Here is a 20,205-nt window from a genome sequence, read left to right as displayed (position 1 = left end):
TCCTTGCACTGTATCTGAAGCAAACTGAACTGAAACAGTGGAGTCAAAGAAAAGAGAGTTCAGAGGTGTTGGGAGAAGTCGACAGCAGCTTTATGGAGGAACTAGGATTGAGGGACCGACTGAGGGACCAAAGACAGAACTTGGGGCTAGTGGAGGGTGCAAAGTTCAACTTCCCGGCTCTGAAATTCAAGCCACTTGTCTTCCCTAAGTCCGCGTCCTCACTTGGGGATAATAACAGAGCTTTCCTTACAGGGTGAAGAATAACGTTTCGGAGACCGTGCAGAAGAGCCTAGCCCGCTGAATGTGCTCAAAGAACAGGAGCTGCTGTGAGTACTCCACCCCTTCCCTGGCCGAAGCCCGCCCCCGCCGCCACCCGTTAGTTTTGCAGTTTGCAGTCACTGAGTTCACCTCCTCTCATAGGACAAGTAGGCTGAGGAGGGAGAGGAGGGGGTGTAGGAGGAGGGAAAGAGTGAGTGAGTGAGTGAGTGAGTATGTGTGTGTGTGTGTTGGTGCCGGGGTGGGGGTGGGGGTGGGGGTGCTTAACTCCTTGTTTACCCGGAGGAGGAGCAAGGCTGGGAGGGTTCTGGCCCCACTCAAAATGGAGCCAAGCGACTGCCTCGCCTAAGATGGTGGCTTAAGGTCCTCAGCGTCGATTGGCTACCTAGAGGAAAGGAGCGGGTCCAGAGGTAGCCGAATCCCGTCCCCTTTTCTCAAGGTGGTGCCCCGCCTCTGCTGGCGTCACGCGGGAGCCGGTAGCCTCCCTTCCCCGCCTCTGCCGCGGTTACCTCGTGTGCCCAGCCCTCATAAGATGGCGGTCGGATAGCCTCCCCGCGGCGGCGCCGCCACTCTCAATATGGTAGCTGTTTACCCCGTATTTCTCCTCCCCTCTCCGCTTCAACTTCCTCCTTGTTTTGAATAAACTTTATTGACTACTTCGAATCCTCTACTACCGCCACCGGGCTTCTCCCGGCGACTTTTCGGGCAGTTTCCCCTCCGACCTAGCCGCCGGCGCATCTCATTCGTGGTTGGTTTGCTCACGGCGATCTCCTGCTGGCCCAGGGACGACGCCGTTTGCTTGTTCACCGGGCGGCCACCGGAGTAGGCCCGAACCGCGGGCTCCAGTAGGCCCTAACGCCGGGCCCGGGGCAAAACCGTGGCTAAAGCTGCCCTGAAGCACCGCCGGGCGCCCAGGGCCGCACGACCCAGCGGGTGGTTCTGGGGGAAGGCGAGCAAGGTTCTCAGTGTTGCCGTGACGATCCCAGAATTCGGCGCGCGCTGCCGGTGGGGCCGGAACTGCTGGCCGATCGTCCGCTGAGCTAGGCGCCCAGGCGCTCCGGAGCGAGCCCAGCTGCCGGCGCGTCGCTGGAACTGAACTCCGCGAGTGTGAGCAATCCCTGCAGCTTTGCAGATGAGGAGGTCTCTGTAGGGCTTGGGACGAAAGACATTCTTGTCAGGTTTGGGGCGTGAGGAGGTTCCTGTCATTTGGGAGGCGTGAGGAGATCTCGTAAGTTTCGGGGGCTGCAAGAATATTCCTGGCAGTCTTGGGATCTGTGATGAGATCTCTGTCAGTTTTGGGGACAAGGGAGTCCTCGTCACTTTGAGGGGGCTGTGAGGAAATGCCGGTTTCTGATCGGTGAGGCAAAAAAATCCTTGCTTAGTTGCAGGAGTGTGAAGAAATTCTAGTCAGTTTCAGGGGTTTGGAGGAGATGCTTTTTAGTTTTGGGGGTGCAACGGGAGCCTGTCGTCTTTGAAGTAGAGGACGATCGGATCAGTTCTGAAATTAAGATTTATTTCATTTGTTGGGGTGATGATACTCCTTTGGGAATGGAATGATTTTGAGAGTGAAGGAGAAGACCATTTAAACTTTCAGCACGACCCCAGAACTGTGATTTGAGTTGGGCGCCTAGTCTTGTTTGCCTTGTTCTTGAAGGCATCGAGGTAATTCTCGAGTAATCTGAGCCAACTTCCAGGGATCCCTCATCTCTCTCTAGTTGCCCCTATTTGGGGGATGAGAGAAGAGGCTTTTTCTGAGGTACCCCAGCCTATTTCATCAGGTTCTGGTTTACGTCAGAATAGAGCCCTATGAAGAAAGGTGTGAGCAAGGAGAGGGTACCGTGAGGGATTAAAGAAGCTTCCTGAAAAGGCGTCAGATATTTCCCTGAAACCCGGAAAGAAGTTATCACTGACTCTGGGGGCCCGAAGGAGGTAGGGAGGGAAACAAACAAACAAACAAACAAACAAAACCACAAAAAAACCCTCGACGGTCGAACGCCGTCCTTTATTTGTTAAGGAAATTCTGGAGGCGGGTGGACTTTTCTCCGATTGCCCCCTACAGCCACACCAGCTGTGTTGCATCCCGGCAGCGCTAACTGCCCATTCGTGAACTGAGGGTTGGTACCCCCGGGGGACCTGTTTCACTAGGTAAAAAGTGTTGTTTGTGCCCAGCCATCGTCCAGAAAGGACGCGTGCTGCTGCCTCCTGCTTCTCTTGACGCTACGAACCTGGCCCGCCGCCGAGCGCTCCAAGGCCGGGCGAAGATGGCCTCAGTGCCAGTGTACTGCCTCTGCCGGCTGCCTTATGATGTGACCCGTTTCATGATCGAGTGTGACATGTGCCAGGACTGGTTTCATGGCAGGTAAGGAGGGCAGGCCAGGCTGGACAGGTGCTCACTTGCTCGCTCCTTTCTCGGCCCTGTTTCAGGTTCCCGCTCTGAAACACCCTCCCCTGCAATCCCCCGCCCCCGCACGACTCGGGGGGCGAAGAATTACCTCCAACCCACCTCCCAGACCCAGGTTCTCTCATGCCTCTTTGAAGACCAGGGGCTAGCTGACGTTGGCTTCTGGTGTCTCTCTCCCCTTTTTCTCTTTTCCCATATATGTTTCTTCTTTGCTCCCTTTTGAGTTTATTTAATTTACAAAATATTTTTTCAGCCTCACAGAATGTATCATTTTTGTATCCTGGCAATTTTGTTTTGCCTTAGACTCCGACTTTGTAGGATACAGTACCCTGTTCTTGAGATAACTGAGTCCGACAAATGTGGCTTTCAGTTGTGGCTTTGCAACTTAATATCAGAGTGTCCTTGGGTAAGTTGCTTTGCCTCTCTGAGCCCCATTGTCTTCGCCTATAAAATATATCTAATACATCTGTCCTGATTACTTAAAGCATTTTGCATGCACTCAGTGAGTGGAGGCAGAAATACAATAGTATGTATATTTCTTCAGTATTTATCTGCAGAACCATTCAACTTAATTGAGGTAAGCAGAAGAGAGATTGGGTAAAACAGCAGGAGTAAAACCACTAATGAATTTCCTCCAGTTAACCATGTGTGCACATAAGCACCTGTCACCCAGGATCCCAGAGAGGTAGATTAGTGTGTGTGGGAAAAAAACTGATGTTATCCCATTATCGGGACTTAAATCCCAGCTATGGAAAGAAAGCCATGAGAGGAATTTCTGCACTGGAGTACAACAGAACGGTATATGGTGCCCTTCTCCTGCTGCGTGTTAAAGATTCTACAATTTTCAGTTGTCGCTAGTCCCTTCCAAATGAGTTTCTATTGTTTGACCCAAGACCAAACTGAAGGTGCTGGTACTGCTAAAATTGTGCTCTCAGCAGGGATTGCCCCTTGTAGCACATTCACATTCATGTTCAGCTGATCTTTATTGAGTATTTACTGTGTGCCAGGTGTGGAGTTCTGTTTGCTGCTTCATGTTATTTCATTTAAGAGAGGACAGAACTAGAGGGTGGGGTCTTCTTTCCTCTGGAAATCAACGAGATTAAGATGATTTCTCAGGATTCCTGGTATCTTTGCTAGTGCTGATCAAGTCACTCCTCTGTTTAAAATTCTTTTGGTGGTTCCCCTACAGAATAAAATTCAGTCTCCTTTGTGTGACAGACAAGACCTTTTGTGATCTACTTGTTCAGTCTCATTTCCCGCCACTCCTCCTCCCGGTTCTTTCTTTATGTCCCAGCAAGACTGAACTACTTATAGTTCTGGGAAAATTTTATACTCCTTTATGCCTCTTTCTTTGTGCATGCTATTCCCACTAATGTCCTCCCTTTTACAACTCACAGCATATACCTCCTCTAAAAGGCCTCCTTCCTCCTGGTCCCCATTGCCCTTTGTGTACATCTTTATTGAAAGTAATTATTTCATCATATCATAGTCATAAATACACCTGTGTCACTCATTAGGCAGAGCTACTTGAGGGCAGAGATACCATCTTTTCAGTTTTGGTATCCCCAGAACCTAGTTCAGTGCTAAACATGTCATAGATACTGAGTGCATTTTTGAATGAATGAATGAGCGAGTGTGTGAGTGAGTGAGTGAATGAATGAATGAATGTGTCTTCTTAAAAAAGGCTATTGCATGTGGCCTTTGCTTTGGATTATGTGAGAAGTGTGTAGGTTCAAACCTGGAAAGTGAATTCCATCCTGTGCACAATATAGAGACCCTAACTGCACAATCTTGGAACAGAAAACTGGAACAAGTGCTTTCTCAGGTGCCAGGCCCCATGACAGAGACTTTGCATAAATTATTTCAATCCACACCCAACCCTGAAAGTTAGATATTTCCTTTTTTAAATAATATTTTAAGTTCTTTCCTGATTATATATATGAGATATGCTCATTGTAGAAAAGAAAAAATAATAAAAGAAGGAAATAAAAATAATCTATGAATCTGCTATCCTGCATAATCCACTGTTAAATGTTTCGTTGCATTAACGCCTGTCTTTTGACTTAAAATATGAAACTATTTTAATAACACAGGATTGTATTATAAATACCATTTTGTAGCCTGATTTTTATTCCTACTTAACATTATAATGTATTTTACCAGGTCATCAAATATTCTTCTAAACTTCGTTTCTGATATCCCACCATATGTATGTGTCATCAATTACCTGTTCATTTCCTCTGTGGTTGGATACTTAACATTTCTACTTTTTTATAATAAAATATTGTGATATGAGGGAAACTTGGGGAATTCTGGAAGTGTTTTTCATTTTGATATGGGGTGCTGGTTAAAACAAAAAGAAAGCCATTATGGTGAATATTGTTGCCCAGTAGAGACTTGACACTTATAACGAATGCCACGGAGGCCTTTAAGAATTCCAAATTTACAAATACGGAAATGGGTTTATGGGCCAGTCTCCTCCTTAATCACATTTCTGTGGTAAGTCCTGTGTTTCTGTGAACACCCTGACACAGGTTAATTGCCTTAATTTTTTTTTTTCTATGAAAGAGACAAGTTTTTATCTCTTTTCATGTTTCTCTCTATGGGCCAGCAGAAAACAAGGAAGCTAGCTGAGAATCAGGTCCTTGGTGGGTTGCTCTTGCTTACTCAGTGTGTTGTGTGCATAAACATGCGTGCACACACACCAGGCTCACAGTGCTCCATATAAGATTGTACTTAAGCACAATTGAAAAGTGACTCAATATTGTGGACTTTTCATGGTTGCTCACAGTAGTTAAGCCCACAAATGCCTGTAGGTGATACAAACCTGTCCACGTTTCTGATGACTTCCATAGGCTAGATTTCTTAAAGTCCGGTTAGGGAATAGTAATGCCAAGTTACTTCCTGGACAGGTTATAACAAGGAAGGTGACTATTCCATTTTGCTAGTGAGAATCTACAATTCATTGAATTACTTTCTAAGTCTGGATTTGAACTTAGGATTGGCTGGCTCCAGAGCCCAGGTTCTCAAAAGTGGAAAAAAGTTGGTATTAGCTTTATTTCTCCTACTTTATAGTAGGGCTGGGTTTTTGCAAATCACTTTGATTTGTAGAGCAGTGGTTCTCAAACTTTAGCATGCATCAGAATCATGTGGGAGACCTATTAAAAGACAAGGTAGGTAGGCCCCACTTGCAGGGTTTCTGATTTAGTAGATGAGTGGGGGCCACCCTCAGAACCACTGATTTAGAGCATTATTCTATCTCAATTCCTTCCCTTTCTGTGGATTGTGACAGCTTCTGATGTTGGGGGATGGGCAGGCTAACATATTACTGTACACTGTTCTCAAAGTGTGGTTCATTAACGGAATTTGTTAAAAATGTGAATTCCTGGGCCGGGATCCAGCAATCTAATGAAAAGGAAGATTCTGATGCACCCTAACTTTTGAGAGTCATTATTGTACACTGGTGGAGAGTTAGTTGGTGAGCATTTATTGATGTCTGGGGCTTTGGCAAAACTTTACCCCTTTGCACTTTTCCTTTCTATAAAGGAAGTATTGGTTGGCATATCCCCTGGGGGTGATTCTAAACTCTAGAGGAAATGGCACTGCTTTCAGAACTGGGTTCGAATTCCGACTCTTTTAGCAAAGGATTTCATCTCTCTGAAGCCTCAGTTTCCCCGAGTGGTTGTGATGATTTAAATAAAATGATAATGAAAAAAAATAATCATGACCTTTGTTTATCAAGTACTAGCTGATGTGCCAGCCACTATGCTAAATACTTTGCCTAATTCGTTTAATCTTTTAAAAATGTAATCATTTTAAAATTATGGATTATATTTATTTCATAGTTTTAGGACTATTAACGTTATATATTTAATATCGGGTATGGGTACATTGTGGTAGTTTGCGTTTGCCAAGGAATTGATACATTTCATCTAAGGTGTTAAATGTATAAGTGTGTAGAATTGTTCACAGTATTCCCACAGGCTGGCTGTGTGGTGGTATTTCATTCCTGATAGTGAAAATTTGTTATCTTTTTTTTTCTTTCTCAGACTTGGTAGACATTTGTCAGTTTTGTTGATCTTTTCAAAGAACAAGTTTTTTGTTTCATTGGCATTCTCTATTGTCTTTCTGTTTTCAATCTCATTGATTTCTGCCTTTATTATCTCCTTCTGCTTGCTTTGGGTTTATTTTGTTCCTCTTTACCTAATTTCTTGAGGTGGGAGCTTCAGTTATTGATATGAGACTTTTCCTGTTTTCTAATGTAAGCATTTAGCGTTATTAATTTCCCTCTTAGTACTGATATAGCTGTGTTCCACAAAATTTGATGTTTTCCTTTTTGTGTAGTTCAATGTAATTTTTTTTAAGATTTGTTTATTTATTTGAGAGAGAGAGAGGGTGGGGGGCAGAGGGAGAGGAAGAGAATCTCAAGTAGACTCCACACAGAGCCCGATGTTGGGTTCGAACCCATGACCCTGAGATCATGACCTGAGCTGAAACCAAGAGTCAGATGCTTGACTGACTGAACTGCTCCTAGTTCAATGTAATTTTTAATTTCCTTAGAGACTTCATGTTTGACTTTTGAATTACATAGCAGAGTGTTGTTTAGTTTCCGAGTGTTTGTAGATTTTCCTGTTATTCTGTTACTGATTTCTGGTTTGGTTCCATAGTGGTCAATGAATATACTCTGTATGATTTCAGTTTCTTTAAATTTATTGAGGTTTGTTTTATGGCCTGGCATATGCTCTGTCTTGGTAAATGTTCCATGGTCACATGAAAAGAATCCTGCTGTTGTTGGGTTGAGTTTTCTATAAATGTCAATTTACTCCTGTTGGTTGATGGTGTTGCTGAATTGTTCTCTGTCCTTGCTGATTTTCTATCTAGGTCAGTCAGATGTTGAGAAGGAGGTATTGAAGTGTCCAGCTACAAGTGTCAATTTGTCTATTTCCTTTCAGTTCTATCATTTATTGCTTCATATTTTGCAGCTTTGTTGTTTGATGCATATGCATTTAAGATTGCTATGTCTTGGTGGACTGACCTTTTGTTGTTATTATGATGTCATTCTCTGTCTCTGGTAATTTTTTTGCATGGAAGTCTACTTTATATGATATTAAGATAGCCACTCCTTTCTTTGGATAAAAGGTTGCATGGTATATCCTTTTTCATCTCTTTACTTTCAGTTTACATCATTGTATATAAAGTGAGTTTCTTGTAGGTAGCATATAGTTGAGTATTATTTTTACCTGCTCTGCCTGTCTCTTTTAATTGGTATATTTAGACCATTTCTACTTAATGCAGTTATTGATATGTTAGGGCTTAAGTCTGTCGTTTTGTTTTGTTTTATTTTCTGTTTGTTTCCTCTGTTCTTTTCTCTGATTTCTTTATCCTACCCTCCTGTGGAATTTTCTAGAATTCCACTTTGACTTATCTGTTATGTTTTTTAATATATCTCTTTGTATAGCTTTTTCAGTGCTTGCTCTAGGTACTAACATAATACATACATAACATACCACAATCAACTGGTATTGACATCTTACCAGTTTGAGTGAAGAGTAGAAACCTTACTTCCCTTTACACTACTTTATGCTTCCCTGTTTATAATATAATTATCTTGAATATTTTCTCTACATACATTGAGAAGCACATCAGATAGTGTTAAAATATTTGTTTCAACTGTCAAACTTGATTTAGAAAACTCAAGAGTGTCAGGAAAGTATACTGTACACATATTTTTACTCCTTCCCTTGTTCTGTCTTCCTGATCTTCCCAAAGATTCCTTCCTTTATCATTATCTTTCTTTTTAGAGAGCCTCATTTAGCCATTCTTTCAGGATAGGTCTGCTGGCAACAAATACTCTTATTTTTCCTTCATATGAGAATGTCTTGCTTTCCCTTGGATTCCTGAAGGTCTTTTTTAAAAAATATTTTATTTATTTGAGAGAGAGTGAGAGTGAGAGAGATCACAGAGGGAGAGGGAAAAACAGACTCGCTGCTCAGCAGGGAGCCTGATGTGGGGCTCGATCCCAGGACCCTGGGATCATGACCTGAGCCGAACGCAGACACTTAACCAACTGAGCCACCCAGGCACCCCCGAAGGTCTTTTCATTTGATATTAGATTCTGGGTTTTTAGTTCTTTTCCTTTAGCACTTGAAAACTATTGTGCTACTTCCTTTTGGCCTCTATAGTTTCTGATGAGAGATCCTCAGTCACTTGAATTGGTGTTCTCCTTTAGGTAATGTGTCATTTCTTTATCACTGCTTTAAAAATTTTTCCTTTGGAGGTGCCTGGGTGGCTCAGTCAGTTAAGCGTCGGACTCTTGATTTTCACTCAGGTCATGATCTTAGGGTTGTGGGATTGAGCTCCATGCTGGGCATGGAGCCTGCTTAAGATTCTCTCCTCCTCTTCCCCTGCTGCCCCATGCCCTCTCCCCACACTCTGCTCGCACGTGTTCACTCACTCTCTCTGAAAAAAAAAAATGTTTACCTTTGTCTTTTGTGTTCAGGAGTTTGATGACGCTGTTTTTCATTGTAGAAATATTTCAGATTGTCTTTGGTTTTAGTTTTATAGGTTGCTGAAGCTCTGTTTTTTTAATCTATTTTTTCTTTAAATTTTGTTAAGATATAATTGACATATAGTACTGTATAAGTTTAAGGTGTAGAGTATAATTGCTTGACATATATTATGAAATGATTACCACAGTAAGTTTGGTTACTATCCATCACTTCATATAGATAACCAAAAAAAACAAAAGAAAACAAAACTTTTTTTTGCTTGTGATGAGAACTTTTAGGATTTACTCTCTTAGTAACTTTCAGATATACCATATAGCAGTGTTAACCAGAGTTCTCATATCATACATTATATCCCTTATAACTGGAAATTTGTACCTTTTGACAACCTTTCTCTTAATTCCCCCATCCCCAGTCCCCCTACCTCTGGTAACCACAGGTCTTAGCTCTTTTTCTATGAGTTTGTGTTTTCTTGTTTTGTTTTTTGTTTAGATTCCATGTATAAGTGAGATCCTATATTATTTATCTTTTTCTGACTGACTTATTTAGCAAAATGCTCTCAAGGTCCATCCATGTTGAAAACAGTAGGATTTCTTTTTTTTATGGCTTAATAAAATAGTATTCCATTTTGTGTGTGTGTGTGTGTGTATGTGTCACATTTTCTTTGTCCATTCATCTTTTGGTGGATACTTAGGTTGTTTCCATTCTGCAGTGAACATGGAGGTACAGATATTTCTTCAACATAGCAATTTTGTTTCCTTTGGATATTTACCTAGAAGTGGAATCACTAAGTCATGTAGTTTTATTTATAGTTTTTTGAGGAACCTCCATACTTTTTTTCATAGTGGCTGTACCAATTTAAAATCCAACCAACAGTGTACAAGTGTTCCTTGTATGGACATTTTAACGATATTCTTCCAATCCATGAACAGAGGTTATCTTTCCATTTATTTGTATCTTCAGTTTCTTTCATTGATGTCTTATAGTTCTCAATGTAGAGATTTTTCACCTTCTTGGTTATTTTTATTCCTAAGTACTTTACAGTTTTTGATGCTGTTGTAAATGGGCTGATTTTCTTTATTTCTTTTTTAGATGACTTATTAATGTAGAGAAATATTACTGATTTTTGTATATTAATTTTGTGACCTATAACTTTACTGAATTCATTAATTAGATCTAAGTTTCTTAGTGGAGAATCTTACAATTTTCTATATATAAAATCATGTCATCTGCAAATAGTGACAATTTTACGTCTTCCTTTCTAATTTTGATGCCTTTTATTTAATTTTCTTGCCTGATTGTTCTGGTGGGGATTTCTAGTACTGTGTTGAATAGGAGTGGTGAGAATGGGCACCCTTGTCTTGTTCCTGATCTCACAGGAAAAGCTTTCAACCTTTCACCACTGAGTATGATGTCAGCTGTGGGCTTGTTGTATATGGGCTTTATTATGTTGAGGCACATTTCTTCTATAGCCTGTTTTTTGAGTTTTTTTTTTTTAATCATGAACAGATGTTGAATTTTGTCAGATACTTTTTCTGTGCTTTCTGAGATGATTACATGATTTTTTTTTCATTCTATTAATGTGATGTGTCACCTTTCTTGATTTGCTTATATTGAAACATCCTTGCATCCAAAGGATAAATCCCACTTGATCATGGTAAATGCTTATTTTAATCTACTGCTGAATTCAGTTTGTTAGTATTCTATTGAGAATTTTTGCATCTATATTCATCAGGGACATTAGTGTGTAGTTTTCTTGTAGTGTCTTTTAGTGTCTTTATTTGGCTTTGGTATCAGGATAATGCTGGCCTACTAAAATGAGTTTGAGAGTCTTCCCTCTTCTTTGATTATTTTTGAAGAGTTTGAGAAGAATTGAAATTAATTCTTCTTTAAATATTTGGGTAAAATTCCCTGGTGAAGCCATCTGGTCCTGGGCTGCTATTAACTGGAAGTGTTTCGTTGTTGTTGTTGCTGATTCAGTCTCCATACTAGTAATTGGTCTGTTCACATTTTCTATTTTTTCCTGATTCAGTCTTGGTAGATTGTATGTTTCTAAGAATTTATCCATTTCTTGTAGGTTGTCTAATTTGTTGGTGTAGAGTTGTTCATAGTTCAGTCTGTTTTCTTTCTGTTGTTCAAGTCGGGTAATCTCTGTTCTATCTTCAGGTTTACTGTTTTTTCCTCTGTTGTCTCCATTTCGGTGTTGAGCCCATCCAATGAATTCCCATTAAAGTTATTGTAGCGTTCAGTTCTAAAAGTGCCATTGGTTCTTTTCTATGTCTTCTACTTTGCAGAAATTCTCTGTTTTTTTGTTGACATTTTCTATCCATTTGTTTCTGGCATGTTTGTAATTGTTCGTTGAAGCATTTTTATGATATGCCTTTAAAATCCTTATCAGATAATTCCAACATCTGTGTCATCTCAGCTCTGAGATTATTGATTTCCTTTGCTCATTCAAGTTGTGATTTTCCCTGTTTTTCATATAACGAGTGCTTATTTTCATGATCTCCTGGATATTTGGGGTATTATGTTATGAGATTCTGGGTATTATTCTGGTTTTGCAGGCCTCTTTAGACACTGCACTTTAGTGGTAGGGGAAGGGAGTGCTACTTAGTTACTGACAGGTGGAATAGAAGTCCAGGTCTCTTGGTCTCTGTTGACCCCCACTACTTCAGGTCCTGCTGCCCCTAGTCAGGTTGCCTTCTTATCTCCATCTAAGTTCATGCATCCAGTAAGTGGCAGAGGTGATTCGAACCCAGGCAGTTTGGCTCCAAACGCTGTATTTTTAACCTCTGTGCTATAGTGCCTCTGAATACTGTGTGAATGCCCCGATTGATTATGGAGATTAAATGTGATAATACATGTATCATTCATATTCATAGCTCAGTTTTCTACTCAGTTCCTTCTATGCAGGCTTCAAATTCGCTCATTTTCCCCTCATCCCCTTAGCCTGCTCTTCTACTTTTTGCCACTTATGAAACAGGCACCACTTGCCTGTCTCCCCCTCTAGATTGTCCACTTCATGAGGGCAGTGGCTGTTCTCAATCAGTATTTATTGAATTTGTGCATTCACTCCTTTAACAAATCCTGTTGAATGCCTACCATGTACCAGGCTCTCTGGCACACACTGGGGATAACTCATCTTAATCTTGAGACCTGATGCTGTGATAATTGGCCTCTTCACTAAGGAAGCAAATTAGCATTTAGGACCCTGGGTCCCAGGTGATAATTTTTTTTAAAGATTTTATTTATTTATTTGAGAGAGAGAGAGCACAAGCAGGGGGAGTGGCAGGCAGAGGCAGAGGGAGAAGCAGGCTCTCCGCAGAGCAGGGGGAGCCCGATGTGGGACTCGATCCCAGGACCCTGGGATCATGACCTGAGCCTAAGGCAGCCGCTTAACCAACGGAGGCAGCCACTAAACCAACTGAGCCCCCCAGGTGCCCCCCAGGTGATGATTATTGAGATAGTGCAGCCAGAAGTCTGATGTTCATCCATCTCTCTTCCTGATGTGAGGAATTCTCTAGGCCAATGAATGTTGAATTGAGTTGAAGAATAAATACAACAAGACTGGGAGATGGATAAGGTGAGGGCTTCTGGTGAACAAGATCAGTGCTGTCTGCCAAATGTAGTGGGGGCAGATAGCAAGTAAATGAGCAGTTGCAAGTCCACATGGTGAGTGTTGAAATAGGGATAGTGTGGGGGGGGTGCCATGGTGGCAGGGAAGAGGAAGAGCAGGAATGTTCTAGGCACAGGGAGCCATGTGTGATGAGACCCAAAAACCAGAAAAAGCATGGCGCTGAGAGACCAGCTGACTTTTTAGAGCAGGTCTGACATCATGGGCGTGTGACCAGTCACACACAGCCTCATTTGGGAGGGGACCCCATGCTTGAGTTTTAATGCTTTGTGGTTGTCATCTTGAAATTCTTAATAACTTTACCTTTGGGGCGCCTGGGTGGCTCAGTTGGTTAAGCGACTGCCTTCGGCTCGGGTCATGATCCTGGAGTCCCGGGATTGAGTCCCACGTCGGGCTCCCTGCTCAGCAGGGAGTCTGCTTCTCCCTCTGACCCTCTTCCCTCTCGTGCTCTCTATCTCTCATTCTCTCTCTCTCTCAAATAAATAAATAAAATCTTAAAAAAAATAACTTTACCTTTGAATTTGTGTATTGTATGTGAAATCCAATGGGACAGTGGAGTGTGTCCTAGGGACTTAGAGCTTTCGCTCACATGTGGTCCTCCCTCCTGCAGCCCCCCTACTTCCTAAACAGGTTCTCTGTTGACTGCGCCAGGCCCAGGTGCAAGTGCAAGAGAGTCAGGGTTAGGTGCATATATCCTATGCACTGAGTCACAGGCCGTGGCCTGTACTTGCCTCTTGAGTAGTCTCATGCCAAGGGAACATGACAATAAATAACAAAAAGCCCTATGACAAGTTGAGAGAGAGACTACAGAAAAAAGGAAAAAGCTTCCCCCCCCATTTTATGAACAAGGGGCCCCTGATTTTGATTTGCACCAGGCCTCACCAGTTATGTAGCTAACACTGCGTGTCAGAGGCCAGAGGTGAGGCCAGAGAGGCAAGGCCTTTTAGACCGTGGTAAGTTTAAACTTTACCTTAAGAAAAATAGGAAGCCTGTGAGGGGTTTTGAGCAAGGGTTGACAGGATCAATTTGTATTTTTAAAATGATCACTCTGGCTGTAGTGTGGAGGGCCAGTTGGGTGAAGACAGAGTAGAGGCCAGGAGCCCAGTTAGGAAGACAGGACAGTAATCCCAGTTAGAGGTAACAGGGGCCTGGATTAGGGCAGGGGCTGGAAGGATGACAGCAGGGCACAGCTGATAGCTAATCAAGAGATAGAACGATAGGACATGATGATAACTTGAATGGTAATAGCAACACGTACAGACACTTAACTGTGTACCAGGCACTCCTGTAAACACCTTGTATGGATTAACTCATTTATTTTTGATAACCTTATGATGTACATACAGTTTTTATCCCCACCTTAGGGATGAGGAAACTGAGGCACGGAGAGGTAACATGCCCAAGATCCCACAGCTAGGGGCGCTTGGGTGGCTCAGTCGTTAAGCGTCTGCCTTCGGCTCAGGTCATGATCCCAGGGTCCTGGGATCGAGCCCCACATCAGGCTCCCTGCTAAGTGGGAAGCCTGCTTCTCCCTCTCCCACTTCCCCTGCTTGTGTTCCTTCTCTCGCTGTCTCTCTCTCTGTCAAATGAATAAATAAAATCTTTAAAAAAAAAAAAAGATCCCACAGCTAATAAGTGTCAGGCACAGCCAGGATATAAACTCAGACAGTCTGAGGTTACGGTGCCAGTTGCCAAGAGAGGGAGCAGGTTTAGGGTGCAGGCAGAGGGAGAGTTGGAATTTGGGCATGTGAAATTTGAAATATGTAAGGAGGCTATCCAGTAAAGTACCGGAAGGCGTTTTGAGGGAGGGGTCTGAAACTCAGCAGAGAGATCTGGCTTACTGTTAGAGGTGTGTAAGATCAACAAGGGAAAGTGAGGGGAGAAGAATGCCTAGGCAAGAAGGCCTCAGAAACATCAACCTTTAAGGAGTGAGCAGAAGAAAAAGAGTGTGGTGGGAAACAGAAGAAGCAGCCAGAGACATAATTAAGATCACATCACGTCCCTGTTCATAATTGTCCCATGGATTTCATCCAGTTTTTCACTCAGGAAAAGCCAACGTCCTTTATGATGGCCTACAAGTCCCTACTGCATGAGCCCATTACCTTTCTGACCTATCACTGCCCCCTCCACTCTCTCCATTCCAGAACACTGTCCTCCTCTCCATTGCTTCAGTAAGAAGCACACTCCTGCCACAGGGCTTTTGTACTTGCTATTCTCTGTAATTGTGATGCTCTTCCCTCATATCCCTCATATGGATATGAGGCTTGCTCCCTTACTCCCTTCAGGTCTTTATTCAAAAGTCATTTTGTGGGGCATCTGGGTGGCTCAGTGGGTTAAGCGTCTGCCTTCGGCTCAGGACCCTGGGATCAAGCCCAGCATCGGGCTTCTTGCTCGGTGGGGAGCCTGCTTCTCCCTCTCCCTCTGCCTGCCGCTCCCCAAGCTTGTGCTCTCTCTCTCTCTGTCAAATAAATAAATAAAATCTTTTTTAAAAAAAAGTCATTTTGTCATTGAGTTCCTACATAAAATTTCAGTGCCTTTTGGCTTCCCTACCTAAAATTTCAGCACTGTTGTCATCCCCAACTCCTGTGTGTGTGTGTGTGTGTGTGTGTGTGTGTGTGTGTGTGTGTGTGTAGTTATATACACATGCATATATATTCCCCTTCCTGCTGGATTTCTCCACTTGGCTTTTCTCACTATGATACAGTATATTTTACTAATTACATTGATTTATTTTGTTTGTTGTTTGCTTCCCCCACTAGAATGTCAGCTCCATGAAGGCAGGTATTTTTATATGCTTTGTTCTGTCTTTATCTCCCCGGCACTTGGACCAGGGCCTGGCAGATGCTCATCAACTGTTAACTGAAGAATTGGACATCAGACAGACAGGGTGTTCTGGAAGTCAAGGGTAGAGAGCTTGTCAAGTGGAGAGAGCAGAGGGTCAGCATCCTCTGTGATAATGCTGCTAAGAGATCGAGTGAGATAAAGGAGAGAAGTGCTTATTGCGTGTATCCCTAAGGAGGTCAGAATATCGATGAGCTCTGTTTAAAGAAGGTTTTGGCTGGTAAAACGTCTCTGGACAATACCAGGTGGCAGGAAGTAGGTGGACTTTTCACTGTATACAGTTTTGTACCTTTCGAGTTTTGTACTATATGTAAGTGACGACTGTCCAGATAAGTCATTATGAACCTGCACAGGTTTAAGCAAAGAAGATATTTGGCTGTGAAGTGGCAAAGAGGGGCAGACGGGAGGGAGCGTCTTCTCCTTTTTATCTGTAAAGATCCAGGTGAGCCTGTTTAAATGCTATTGTGAAGGAGAAGGAAGAAAGGGAGGGCGGGAGAGGTTGAAGATACTGAAGAAAGAAGGGTTAATTGAGAAGATAAAAAAGGTGTGACCCAGGTGGAAAAGCTGACTTTAGAAAGGAGGAAGGATATTCCTTTCTTTGTAACAGGAGGAAAGGACAGGTGCAGAAGGCGGTGGCGTCAGTGTGGGAAGCTGAGATAGTTCCCCTCTAATTACTTCATTTTGTCTAAGAAGCAGGCAGGGTCATTTTCTGAGAGAGGAGAGGGAGGTAGTGGAATCAAGGATTTGAAATAGCCACTGTGGATACTGGGAGAGAGACCGGAGCAGGGAAATACAGGTTTGTGAGGAAGCATGACCCAGATATTTTTTCAGTAGACTTTATATTTTAGAGTAGTTTAAAGTTCCCAGTCAACTTGAGAGGAAGGTAGAGAGATTTCCCATATTCCTCCTGTCCCCACATTCATACCCTCTCCCACTGTCAACATTCCTCACCAGAGTGGTACATTTACCATCGACAAACCTACACTGATGCATGGTTATCACCCAAAGACCATAGTTTACATCCGTGTCTGCTCTTGGTGAGTGTACATTCTATGGGTTTGGACAAATGTATAGTGACATGCATCCACCATTATAGCATTTTTGTATCATACAGAATAGTTTCAATGCCCTAAAAAAATTCTCTGTGCTCTGTCTGTTCATCGCTCTCTCCCCTCCTAACCTCTGGCAATTGCTGACATTTTCACTGTCCCTGTGGTTTTGCCTTTTCCAGAATATCCTGTAGTTAGAATCATATAATGTGTAGCCTTTTCAGATTGGCTTCTTTCACTTAGTAATATGCATTTGAGTTTCCTCCATGCCTTTTCATGGCTTGATAGCTCATTTCTTTTTAGCGCTGAATAAACATTTCATTGTTTGGATGTACCACAGTTTATTTATCCATTCACCTACCTCTTAGTTGCTTCCAGATTTTGGCAGTTATGAATAAAGCTGCTATAAACATCCATGTGTAGGTTTTTGTGTGGACATAGTTTTCAATTCCTTTGAGTAAATGCCAAGGAGTGTGATTGATGGATTGTATGTTAAGAGTATGTTCAGTTTTGTAAGAAACTGCCAGACTGTCTTCCAAAATGGCTGTACATTTTTGCATTCCCACCAGCAGTGAATGAGAGTTCCTTTTACTCTGCCTCCTCATCAGCATTTGGTGTTTTCAGTGTTCTGAATTTTGGCTATTCTGATAGATGTATAGTGATACCTCGTTTTAATTTGCATTTTCCTAATGACATGTGATGTGGAGCACCTTTTCATATGTTTACTTTCCATCTGCATATCTTCTTTGGTGAGGTTTCTATAGAGATCTTTTTGCCCATTTTTTAATCGGGTTTGTTTTATTGTTAATTTTTAAGAGTTCTTTGTATATTTTGGATAACATCCTTTATCAGATATGTCTTATGCAACTATTTAGTCCCAGTCTTTGGCTTGTCTTTTCCTTCTCTTGACAGTGTCTTTCGAAGATCAGGTTTTTAATTTTAATGAAGTCTATTTTATCAATCCCTTCTTTCATGGATCATGCCTTCAGTGTTACATCTAAAACGTCATTATTGCCATACCCAAGCTCATCTAGATTTTTATCCTATGTTATCCTCTAGGAGTGCCACAGTTTTGCATTTTACATTTAGATCTGTGATCCATTTTCAGTTCATTTTTGTGAAGTGTACAAGGTCTGTGTCCAGATTCATTCATTTGCATGTGGATGTCCAGTTGTTGTAGTACCATTTGTTGAAAAGACTATCTTTTTGTCCCATTTGCTCTTTTGTCAAAGGTTAGTTAACTTTATGTGGCTCTACTTCTGGGGTCTCTATTCTGCTCTATTGATCTGTTTGTCTCTTTCGTCGGTACAACACTGACTTGATTACTGTAGCTTTATTTTTTTTTTCAAATCTTTTTTGGTTTTTATTTTTATTTGTTTTAAAGATTTTATTTATTTGAGAGAGAGAGAAAGAGAGAGCACATGAGAGGGGGGAGGGTCAGAGGGCAAAGCAGACTCACTGCTGAGCAGGGAGCCTGATGTGGGACTCGATCCTGGGGCTCCAGGATCATGACCTGAGCTGAAGGCAGTCGCCCAACCAACTGAGCCACCCAGGTGCCCTCTTTTTTGTTTTTTAAAGATTTTATTTATTAGAGAGAAAGAGAGAGTGCATGCATGAGCAGAGGGAGGGGCAGAGGGAGAGCAAGAAATAGACTCCCCGCTGAGTAGGAAGCGCAACGTGGGCTCAACCCCAGGACCCTGCGAGCTGAAGGCAGTTGCTTAACCGGCTGAGCCACCCAGGCGCCCCTCATTACCGTAGCTTTACAGTAAGTCTTGAAGTTAGGTAGCGCCAGTCTTCCAACTTTGTTGTTTTCATTCGGTATTGCGTTGGCTATTCTGTGACTCAGATATTTTGGACAGTGTAAATTCTTTGTGGCACCAATCCAATGGGTGATTTTTCTCCAGTCATGTCCAATGGTCCAGTGTTACGTGGTTGGATTGAGCCAGGGTTGGGATTTGCACATGGGGGTGATGGAAAGGCAGCGGGGCAAGGGAGGATATCTGTAGGAGAATGGCTGAAGTGAGGAATGCTAGAATATAAGCTGGATTGGGGAAGAGGGGTAAAGTTAAGAGTAGGTGAAAAGTAGGATCAAGGGATTTTGAGGGCAAAGAACAGGTATAATGAATGAGAGCTGGATGATTACATTTGTGGTCATATTGTGTGATGTATAAGTTTCATATTCCAGATGTGGAGCAATTGCAAGTGTTGACAAGGTCCGGTTGATGACCATGAGAATTGATAGCTGAAAGGGGAGTGGGCAGAGCAGCCTCTGAAGATGAGAAGGTCAAAGAGCTAAGAGCCCAGGATGTTGGGCCTCTGCATCAATACTGATGTCATGTGGGATGTTGGCAGGACGTGGAATGGAGAGAAATCTGTGAGCCGGTTCTTTAATAAGTGAAAGGGTTATGTTGGGGAGTTGCGTAGCTGACAGTGAAGAGGAGTGGGAAGAGGCATGGCTAGATGATATGAAGCTCAAGGGAGTAAGAGATCTTACACAGGGGTAGAGGAGAGATGATCTCAAAGTCTCACTGGAGAGTGAGGGGAATGTCTACCCCCAGCACAGCCCTGAGTTACAAGGGGCTGGTAGAAAGCACAGCTTCTGCCTGACAGGGCTCTAGCACAGTGCTTCTTAGACTTTCTATGGCTAAGAACCAGGTTGGTTGGTTTGTTTTAACTTTCCAATCCATAATGGACCAATCATTTGGCAAAATCAAAAATGAATTGCTAGAAAAATGGTTGAACAATAAAAGCTATACAAAGTACAAGCCCCAATTTTTTTTTATTGTTAGATTCAACAATAGACATAAAATTACTCAGCCAAATTGCCATACAGGTTTTTGGATGCTTACTCTGACTTTTTGTACTTACCACAGAGCTGTGGGAAACAGCTCATGGATCAACATTAGTCTGTGGACCACAATGAGTGGCACTCATACAGGGAAAATGGCTTTCTCCTGGGAGAAGCTGCCGTCAGTTAAGCCAGGACAGTGAAGAAGGAGTTTGTTGAAGGGGATGTGAATTAGAGAAGTTTACCAAGGAATGGGGTTGCTGGGGGTACAAGAGAAAAGTTAGGAATGTTGATGACCAGTGGATGTTTGGGGGTAGAAAACACACATAGCTATATGGGATGAAAGTTCAGGAGAGAGGAACGACTGGAGGGGTTCCTTCCTGAGCAGTGTCCAAGGCTAACGAGTGTAAGACAGAAAGCATATAGTCCGAGGAAGTGAGTTAGCTACAAGGTCTGGGGAATATATTTACAGAAAGTTTAGGGATGCCTGGGTGGCTCAGTTGGTTAAGCAGCTGCCTTCGACTCAGGTCATGATCCCAGGGTCCTGGGATTGAGTCCTACATCGGGCTCCCTGCTCAGTGGGGAGCTTGCTTCTTCCTCTCCTTCTGCCTCTCGCCCCCTGCTCATGCGCTCTCTCTCTCTCTCTCTCCTCTCGTGCTCTCAAGTAAATAAATAAAATCTGAAAAAAAAAAAGTTTAGGCAGGTGAAGG

General features: G+C 42.6%; 1 protein-coding gene across 5 annotated transcripts in view; it reads left to right on the top strand.

Annotated features, from left to right (window-relative positions):
• The first annotated feature begins 245 nt into the window (after positions 1-245).
• The window catches only part of PHF8 (PHD finger protein 8), an 89,555-nt gene continuing 69,595 nt past the window's right edge, over positions 246-20,205 (top strand). The window contains exons 1-2 of one of the 5 annotated variants that reach the window (XM_073889214.1): positions 246-326; positions 2,446-2,635. In XM_073889214.1, coding sequence (XP_073745315.1) covers positions 302-326; positions 2,446-2,635 — 215 coding nt within the window. In that variant the 5' untranslated portion in view covers positions 246-301. Of the gene's footprint in view, positions 327-802; positions 1,505-2,445; positions 2,636-20,205 lie in introns of those variants that run through there. The other 4 variants (XM_073889215.1, XM_025852033.2, XM_025852030.2 and 1 more) reach the window with 4 other exon arrangements.

The sequence above is a fragment of the Callorhinus ursinus genome, unplaced genomic scaffold (assembly GCF_003265705.2).
Source record: "Callorhinus ursinus isolate GAN/ISIS: 27379988/994484 unplaced genomic scaffold, GSC_fseal_2.0 scaffold103, whole genome shotgun sequence".
NCBI classification, from domain to species: Eukaryota; Metazoa; Chordata; class Mammalia; order Carnivora; family Otariidae; genus Callorhinus; species Callorhinus ursinus.
This window is presented reverse-complemented; position numbering and strand designations above follow the sequence as displayed.